The sequence below is a fragment of the Notamacropus eugenii genome, chromosome 1, assembly GCF_028372415.1.
Source record: "Notamacropus eugenii isolate mMacEug1 chromosome 1, mMacEug1.pri_v2, whole genome shotgun sequence".
In the NCBI taxonomy this organism is placed as follows: domain Eukaryota; kingdom Metazoa; phylum Chordata; class Mammalia; order Diprotodontia; family Macropodidae; genus Notamacropus; species Notamacropus eugenii.
The window spans coordinates 53,944,383-53,954,632 of NC_092872.1; the positions used below are offsets into that span (position 1 = coordinate 53,944,383).

The 10,250-nt window shown below is 39.9% G+C and overlaps 1 protein-coding gene across 1 annotated transcript in view; it reads right to left on the bottom strand.

Moving 5' to 3' along the window:
• Positions 1-9,971, bottom strand: part of RAB40C (RAB40C, member RAS oncogene family) — an 80,694-nt gene extending 70,723 nt beyond the window's left edge. The window contains exons 1-2 of the mRNA XM_072601608.1: positions 9,595-9,971; positions 8,458-8,824 (exon numbers count right to left, since the gene is read on the bottom strand). Coding sequence (XP_072457709.1) covers positions 8,458-8,611 — 154 coding nt within the window. The 5' untranslated portion in view covers positions 8,612-8,824; positions 9,595-9,971. The remainder of the gene's footprint in view (positions 1-8,457; positions 8,825-9,594) is intronic.
• Between the last annotated feature and the right edge of the window lie 279 nt (positions 9,972-10,250).

The window sequence follows — 10,250 nt, forward strand, 5'->3', positions numbered from 1 at the left end:
AGTTTCTCCTACAGCTCATAAGAAGGTAAAATACTGATTTCAATTAATGCTTGAAAAAAAATTACAAGCAGTAATCAGTGATGTGATGTTTTCAAAAACTTTGCAGCAAAAATCAAACTCTCCTGACACACTTAAAGTTATAGCTAAAAATTATAAAAAACAGATCAATAAACAGTTGTGCCAAAATATTTAGAGCAGCACTTTTTGTCACAGAAAACTAGAAACAAAGAGAGTATTGATCAGTTAGGAAGTTGCTAAAAAGAAAAACTTTTCCCATGTAATGTAATGGATTCTCACAAAATGATGAGAAATGATGAAGGGGATGATTCAGAGAAACCTGAAAGCTGTGCATGAAGGGACGCAGGGGAAGGTGAGTAGAACCAGAATAACTTATACGATGACTACCACTCTGTAAAACAGAACAACTGTGGAAGCCTTGAGAATTATTAACAGCGAAATGGACACGCACCAGTCTGATGATTCACGCTATCCACCTCTTGGCAGAAAATATCAAACTGAAGGCGACCCCGATGAAGTTTTCAGATATAATCAATGTGCAGATTTGTTTTGTTTGACTGTATTTATTATAAGGAAGGGGATTTTTGGAGAAGGGATGGAGTAGTACGAAGGAGGCTGGGAAGCTAGCGATGGTAAAAATAACTTACTGCTGAGTCATTTTCGGCTGTGTCCAATTCTTTGTAACCCCATTTGGGGTTTTCTTGGCAAAGACACTGGAGTCGTTTGCCATTTCCTCCTCCAGCTCATTTTACAGATAAGAAAACTGAGGCAGACATGGTTAAGTGACTCACCTAAGGTCATACAGCTAAGTGACGGAGCCCCAACTTGAAATTGGGTCTTCCTAACTCCAGGCCTGGTGCTCTATGTGGTATAAAATGGTAATAATTTTAAAATTTTATTTGAATGATATGCAAGATAAGATAATTGTGCTGTTTTTATAAAAAATGGGGAGGCATGAGTTTTTTGGAAACAAAGTTTAGAAACAATTGTTGTTAGCAAATGATTGATGGGCTTTATTTCAAGATCCATTATGTAACTTTTTTAATAAGATAATTCAGGCCACTTATTGTTAAAAAATCATAAATCTAATTTGTTTTCTGACATTTCTTACTATTTTTAATATTTCTTGGAGGAAGTGAAATTTATCTAAAAGTATTAAAATTAATGAAGAAAGTTATATTTCCATTTTACAAAAACTTATCTTTTAATTCTCTGAGTTATAAAGCCCTTCTAATAAACAGGGATTCTGCACTCAGCATTACCATCTCTTTTTTATTCCTCCACTCCTTTTTTGTTATGAGTTTTCATAGTTGGCCTTTTCAAATACACTAAGTTCCCTTGACTACAAATACAGGACCCTCTCCTTTGTACTTAACTGCCTCCCAAAGTGGTCTCTGTAAGTCAAATTAATGTGTTTCTATTACAATTATTAAAGATTTTATTTAAAAATCAAAGTATAATTATCTAATGTTGAGCTCAAAGAATATTACTTTTGCTTAAAAACTTATCCAGTCAATTTGAAGTCCCTTCTCTACTGATTATATGTAGAGATCTCTTCATTTATGGATACTTTCTTTTCAAACAATATGGTCTTGCCTTCAGACCATGAAATGTGGGGGCTGAGGCTTATGTTTTGATGACTTTTGTACATTTTTGTCCACTTTTCTTGTTTTTCCTTGTTTTTAAAGAGTCTTGATATTCTCATAGGCATTTTTTTAAAAATTTAAGTTATTTTCCTCTCAATAATTGGAGTTTTTCTCTTTGTAATTCTACAGTTTAACACTGTCTCAGCGAATCAGGATAAACATGGTCAATTTTTCTATAATTACTTATTATGAAAACATGAATTTGTTCCAATGAGATATTTTTATATTAGGGAATGTTTTGAGTATAACAAATTTTGTGTTTGCTTCTCTGTGAAAAAACATGGAGGGGACACAGAAAAAACTATACTACTTCACAATTTATAAGATGTCACCCTTCAACACTCCCTTTCACAAGCAACCTCTGGGTCTTTTTTCAAGGCAAAGTGCAATTTATTATATATTTTCTGGTTCAACAGATGTGGTCTGAAGAGGATTAGTCTACTCCTCTGCTCTCTTCCACCATGAGGCAGGCAGGGGAAGCCTTTGAATTGGCTGGCAGCTAATTCCACTTTACCAGCCTGGGCCCTAGGAGAATGGCGACTCAAGACTCTGGTTGGCCTGTGGACACCACCACTATTTATTGTAATATTTATTAAGTATTCTTAACCATTTAATATGTATAAAACTGTGCTACTGTTTTCATTAGGTTCCTATCTTCTGAGGTATCATTGATGATTTTGAGTATTGTACCCTTAACTCCATTTCTCCCGTAAATTCTGCACCTTTATTACACAATTTTGCATAGTTTGGTGATTTCTCACAACTCATCTGTTCCATTACAGAACTGAATGCATACGCTCTCTACTTGTGTTTACCTCATCTAGTCCTACTTGGCAAAATTTCTGCCAATTAGCTCCTAGTGTTTAGCTTTTTTGTCATCTCAGGTCATGATAAATTTGTTTAATCTTCTTCATCTTCTAAATGTTATTTTATCCAGCATAATATATGTAAAGTACCTTGTGTAAACCTTAAAATGCTATATGTGAGCTGCTATTATTACATGTATTAGTTGCTTTTTAAGTTCTATCACATCTTATACTTATCCTTCAATTTGTAAAACTCTACTGATCTTTGCTTAACATTATTTGCTACTTCCACTGATGTTTAGATGAATCACTTTACAATTTCACTGTTTTTTCACAGTTGGTTTTTACCTGAATTAGTCTTATCCCCTGATTCCTTTAATGTTTTTAAAATAAGTTTTATTAATAACTTTATTGACAGTAGTAGCTTTTATTAATAATCAAGAATTATCAATAAACAATTTTTATATCATCTTCTTTATCTCAAGTAACCTTTCCCCTCCCGGAAAGCTATCCCATGTAATGGTATTTTTTAGAGGAAAAAAAAAATCAGCATATTGACCAATACATTGAAAAACAAATCTGAAAACATGTTCAATGTATAACAACTGTGGGCCTCTCAACTGGGTGTATCCTTTCCTATCTCCTTATTTGAGTCCTGTTAGAGCTTTATAATCTTGTTACATTTACTTTTTATTTTTTTGGTGTGTAGCTGTTCTTTCCATTTACGCTTAAGTTCACCTATTGTTTTCTTGGCTCTGCTTACTTCCCTCTGCATCAGTTCATATAGATCTTCCAATGCTTCTTTATATTCATTCCTTTAATGTATCTAATAACTAATCTAATATATCACAGGATTAGGACTAGAAAGAAGATGAGAAGCTTAACAGTCCATCCCCCTGATTTTTATTGTTGAAATAACTGAGGCTCAAGGAAATTAAGTGATTCGCCAAAGGCCACAGAAGCAGTGTTGGAGGCATGATTGTAGTGACAGAAGTAATGAAGTAACAGAAGAGGTAAACCTCTGTGATTAAAGTATAACATGGAACAGCTACAGAAGTCTGGACAAGAGATTTCCAGGAATTCAGGCTCTGGAGTAGGACTGGAGCCAGAGATTCCTTGTGACCCAGACTGGTAGGGTGGAGATACAGGCAGTGAGCTGGTGCAATGGAGTTTGAATCTCACCTCAGATACTAACAGTTTGTGACCCTGGACACTGAACCTCCTTTCAGCACCAGGACTAGAGGTGACAAGGTAGGCTCTGGGACTTTGGAGCAGGCTGGTTCCATGGGCAGAAACTACACCAAGGAAGTTTTCAATTTTTTTTTCTTTTCTTCTTCTTTCTTTTGGGGTATGTGTGTGTGTAGTGATAGAGTACTGGAATGAATAATAATTCTATTCTGTTGAGGGTATTTGGGCAGAGCTGGCTCCCTTAGTTTCATTCTACTATATCATTTTATAGGAAGTTCCCATGAAAAACTTTATGCTCCAGCCTTACCTAGATATCAGATCCCATTTGCACTGTCATGGCTTCAGGTTCTAAAAAGGATGATCAAAGTGACTCATGCATTTGTGAAGCAGGAGAGATCAAAACATGCTTGCATGTCAACCTGTCTGAATGAACAAGCTAGACAAGGTTCAATTTATAAAGTTATCTGACTTCAATAAAAGAAGAAGGGCTGGTTTCAAAGAGCAGCACTTAACTGAGTGTTTGCCACACCTTTCAGAGAAGTCAAGAACCTTCCTGGTTGCCTTTTGCTCCCTGGGTGGGAGGGCACAGTATATGTTTACACACTAACCGAAGAAACCTAGAAACGTATTCTGCACTTTCTTGCCCTGCTCACTCTTAACTGTTCTGATAGCAGGATGGCTGCACGGAGGCCATTATGGCAATACTGAAGAAATAACAGGTGTTCAAGGGCATAGAATAAAGCTTTGAAGTTGGATATTCTCTGGAAGGAACTTCAGGTTCTTTTCTCCAGAATTTTCTATGACTTCATAATTTCTCCTAAGACAATACAACACACTATGATATGCTATAAAGATACGTAAAAGTCTCAAATTGAGAGATATTTAGTTCATAAACTTATAATAATAATAGAGTTGGCATTTATATGGTGTCCCAAAAGTCTCAGTGCAGTATTGAACTTTTAACAGTTTAATACTACTGATGTGAAGTTTTAATAGCTTAATATAGCACTAAGACTTTTAGGATCCCCAGTATAACACTTTAAGGTTTAAAAATCATACAAATACAAATACATATATTATTTCATTTCAACCTCAGAACAATCCTGTTGTGACTCTATCACATGCATTATTACATTTTACACATAATAAAACTGAAACTTGGAGAGATTTAAGTGACTGCTAAAGGTCCATACTGTTTGTATCAGATAATTTTACCACTACAACATAGGAACTCTCTTCAACTGATGGGGGAAAAGAAATACAGCATAATACTGAACAAACTCTCACCCCACTCAAGTTTTTCAGCCAATGGATGAAGGAGAGAAAACAATTTAAACAAGGATCTCCTCAAAGAAATAAGAAAGCATCCTAGAAAATACCATATTGATCCAAATATAGGCCATGCCTTAATACAGACTATACCTCTACACAGAATCTCTTTGAAAGACTACACATACACATAAAAATATCAATTGTAAGTGGCTCTCAGGTTTTCTACAAGTCTAATTTGAAGAAAAGGTGTGGCCTATATTCACATCAGTAAGGTACAACTCCCTCAAAAGCAGACAGTCATCTTGGGTGGAACCCTGAGAATTATACAGTTCCCATGCTTCCAGACAGAGAGCTAAAAGATTAAAAAACAAAACAAAACAAAAAACACAAAGCAGACATCCTTATAAATACTGGAATACAGCTAACCTCGGTCTTCTATTTTTCCAAAGAACTGTTTAATCAGTAGCAATAGCAGTACCAAACTATATGTCTTAACTCAGCTCAGTGGAGCCCAAAGTAGATCTGTCCATTACATTTTATATCTGTCTTTTCTGCTATAAGCCAACACATAGACTAACGTTAAAAACGGCATATGCTGCCTGTAATTCATTGCAACACTGCAGGATCTTTTTACCTTTTCCAATATAGGCAACTTTCCTGTTGGAAAATATTGAAAACACTGACTTTTTTTTTCCTTACTATTACTTTGGGCAGAGCTGTAAATTTTACACAAGATCCTTTCCACATTTCAGTTTAGGGTTTTATAGGAAGTGTGGTAATTAGGCTTACAACGTAAACAAAATAAGACAAATGAGGAAGGCTGAATGATTCAAGGGGTTGAAAAAAACTTATTAGCTAGAGATCTTAAATTCTGTCAGATCTAGTTAGCTCTATGGCTACAGCATTGTGCCAATGAAGTTAAGATTGAGGGTCTTATTCCTAAAAGAATAAATTACATAGAAAAACAATATGTTGCAGGGAAGATACATGCTCAGGTTGGATTGTGTGAGCTCTTAGGTTTCCAACAATGCTAAAATTCTATTATCTCCATTCCATGGCCAGAAAGAAAACCCATAACTTTGGGCACCTGTCTTACAAATGAAAAAATCATTCACTTCATAGGCCACTACTGGAAAAAAACACTCAAAGGATAAATCTTACTGTCTGAATCAGTAGCATCACCTTTGAACATGAAGAGCATATCATAAATTTACATTTTAATTAATCAGCAGCTAATATCATGGACTAAGGATCCTAATCGAGACTCTCCTAAGCTTCGTGAGGAACTTCTCAGTAGTCCTAACACTTTTTCCTCCCACCGAAAAAACAAAAAACTTAGACTGATTAAACAGAAAAAAAAATTATTCCCTTTCTGATCCTCCAAAGTGTTTCCTCCAGCTTAGGCTCTTCAGAGGAAATCTGTTGCCTTAGTACCCATTGAACCCATAGCTGGAAGAGGGATATTTAGTTCCAGGACAGTCAATTCCCCAAACCATGATGACTATTAAAATTTTAGAAATGAAGAAGCAGCAATATAACCTGTTATTTGAAGGCCCACAAATTAGCAAATAGTCAATGCTATAAATGTTCCTAAGAGACTGACAAAAAAAACCCAACAAAAAACAAACCACCGACCCTTAAGAAACAAAATAAGAAAAAAGGAAGATTGGAAAAAGTAAAAATTTTTTCAATAAAACAGTATTTTTAGAACACACAAAAAACCTGCATTTGGAAAGATTCAATACTGACTTCTAAGTTAAATCAACATAATTGCAGAGTCACTGGGATAATGTACCCATTCCAGGTGTTACTGGTTATTCTGGGTTTCACTGAGGATATTAACTGGGTTTCAGTGAGTTATTTTTAAATACTTATATTAAGAGGGAGGACAAGTAGTGATTGAATTATTGAATTTATTCATTCGTTAAATTCTGGGCTAGAAGGGACTTGGAACACCTAGTCAGAACTCCTCATTTTATAAATAGGGAAACTGTAGTCACAAGACATTAAGTAATTTGCCCAAATTCAGTAAAGTCAAAATTATAACCCACGTCCTCTAATTTCAAATTCTATGTTCTTTCCACCAGAGCACATTTCATTTCAAACATTTCCTAGCCCTGAAATCTTGTTTAAAAAAAAAAGAGGCTAAAAATACCAAGAGAGGAAGCATTTTTACTCAAGGCACAGCAGGCTGATTTCCTGAACACTAAGTATTTTCACACCTGGTGGGAACGGTCTGCCTGTATCCATCTGTCACATGTACCAAAAACACACCCAACTACAATATGCTGACTACTAGACCTGCACCCTGCCACAACCATGTCACATGACCCTAACTAATGGACGACAATAGGGCTACCATAGAACCTGGGCCACCATCAGATGACGGACACAAGATGAAATTCTACCTGACACACTCATACCCCTTTCACATCCTTCTAACCACTGTCCTTTTTTCCTTAAGTCCCTTCTGCCTACCTTTATAGAATCTACAAGTCCACTGGACAGTTCAGTGGAGGTGTTTAATAGGGGACTTTAAAATCCACCTTCTGCTGCAAAAGGAACATTTAGAGCAAAATCTAGACCTCATATTACTGAATACTTGAAAGGAACTCAAAATATTATTTTCAAGAATACAGTTTCTCTAGGCTCTAGCTGTATTCAACCTCTCAACAAGGCTTGGGACCTTACTTTAAAATGATAAAAGATGGGAACAGATTGCAAATTGCCATAGATCCCACACCCTTCTTGAGAGTGTTACATTTTAACTACTGTGAAGGGATGAAGGAAAAAGGCAGAACCAATTGTCAGCTCTTAATTACAGTCTTCAAAACTACAGTAAATGGTCTGCCACAGTTTCCATTATAAAGCTTGATTTCACAGGAGGTAGATGGTTAAGCTTGCATTAATGTACAAAAGAAAAGCCATAATAGCTTCAGATGGAACCCACTTTTAGAGGACTGATTATACAACGTGTCCCAAAGTCTTTTGGAACACCCTATATGTTAGTTGGTACACAGAAGGAATCAAATGGTTTAACTGATTCTCTGCTTATACCTCTTGCTAGCATATTTGGAGTAGACAGCACTAAAATTAAAAGTAATTTTCCTGAATTGAAAGTCTATTGTGGGATACAGATACATAGTGTCTGTGATGAAGACAAGGTTGTAATTAAATTTAATATACATTAAACACCTATTGTGTACCAAGCCTGGTGCTTAAGAACTGAGTCAAGACACATAATTTGGATTAGAATTTACTTTTGAACTGATCCTTAGAAAAGAAAGGGTTTAAAAAAAACAAAACTCAGGAAGAAGAGCTAATTCTAGTCCCTGATAGGTGAAGCAGCTTCCTGGATGGCTACAAAACAAAAATCTAAGCCAAGATCGAGTAGTTTAAACGTATACAAATAGTGAAGATCTGGAGCTGTAACCTGAGCACAAACTAAATTTATCTTAGGCTTTTATACTCCCTAATTATTACTGCAGTGCAGTTTGACTAATCCTCCCTCTTCCCCAAGTCCTTACCATTGCTGTAGGCGTAGGGGGATTCAGATGCTCCATCTTGAAGGCTCTCCAGGATTTCTCCCTTTCCAACATCGCTGTCTCCTACCAGCAGGAATTTGAGAAGATAATCATAGCTCTTCACAGGGCTGCCCTGGGTCCCCATTCTCCCTCTCATTAGCAAAGAGGCAGGATCTGCATACTAAACATGCAGCCACACTGACACAAGAGCACAGGTTCCAGCTTCCAATCTCGGAGACGATCCCCTAAGGGGGTGGTTGTTGTTGAAGAGGGAGGGTGAAAGTACAGGAAAGATTCACCCTCTCAAAAGGAACTCTGGGTCCTGTTCACCTTCCATCATAGATCTTCCTGGCAAAAACACTGCTCCATCCTGACATAAAAGAAGATGCCAACTAAGTTATTGATATCCTTTATGGAGCACCACAAATATATCTGTGCCCAACCACCAAACCCAACATATGGCCTGGGAGTCGTCTTTGCTAAGCAGGGTGAAGGAGAGGGAGGTAAGGGTGACCACAAGAAGGGCAAAAAACAGCAGTCCAATTTATTAGCCTGTATTTCAGGTTTTCACTTTCACCGCTCCCTCTCCTCCTTAAAAAGGGATTGTCCCTGAAATGATTCAAAGAGGACAGCGTGTGCGTGTACACACATACATAAAATACCTGTACACAGAACAAAAACAGTCTAGAGCATCTGGGAAGACATAATCCATACCATTACCAGGCAGGTCCCATCCACCCTCTTTACACTCTTCCCCCAGGCGCAGGTCTCTCCTTAGCCTTTTTTGGGGGGGAGGAGGTCCCCAAATACAAAGACCCGGGATCTGCTAGGATTTGGTCTCCCCGATCGATAAAGTAAATAATTTAAATTCATGCCCACCTTCCCGCAGCTGTGTCCCCCACCCCCAGCTCATTGTTCGTCCCCACCCCACCTCTGCGCTTCCCTTCCTCCCGCCGTGGGTGAGGGGGTCGTGGGTCCCTGCCCCCAGAGCCCCGCGCCCCTCGAGCCCGAGGTTCCCAGGGCGCGGAAGGAGCCCGAGGGATGGGGGGAGCGTCAGGATGGGGGGGGGGTCCCCAGTCCTTTTCCCCTAGGCGGACCCGCGGCTGCGGGCGCTGGAAGGCTGCCCCGACCGACACGCACCTGCTCCTTCTCAGGAGATGCCCGAGGCACGGCCCGGCCCGGCCCGACCCACTGCCGATGTCGCCACCTTGTCTCAGGCCCGCACCGGCTTCCTTCCCTCCCCGGGCGGCCGCCGCCCCAACGCGAGCCCGGGGCCGAACGCGGGCTGAGTGGGTGGGGGCCGCCCCCTCACAGCGGGGTGGCCGGAGAGGTGGGGGGGTCCCGCCGAGAGGTGGCCGGACAGGACCGAGTGCCCGGGGAAGGCTGCGCGGAGCGTTTCCAGGCCGGCTTAGCAGCCGGTTCAAACGCGGCGATGAGGCTGCTGCAGGGCCGCCACAGCTTCCAGCACCCACTGCCACAGAGACCCGCCGCCCCGCCCCCCTCCTCAGCCCCGTCTCGCCCACAGGCCCCAGGCTCCGCCTTCTACAAGCCCCGATTGGTCGCTCGCCACCCACCCTCCACGAGCCATTGGCCCACTGAGCCTTCCATCACAACCCGCCCGAGCCCGCCCAGCCTACTTGGTGCGCTCCTCCCTTTCTTCACCCACTCCGGCGAGGCGACCAACCAGAAACTTGCGGCGGTAGGGTTTTTTTTTTTCTTGCACAAGCTTCCCACTGCGACCGCCGGGAGAAGGATGGCCCTCGACGTAGGAAGACGCCCTCCCCTCCGGGAAAACT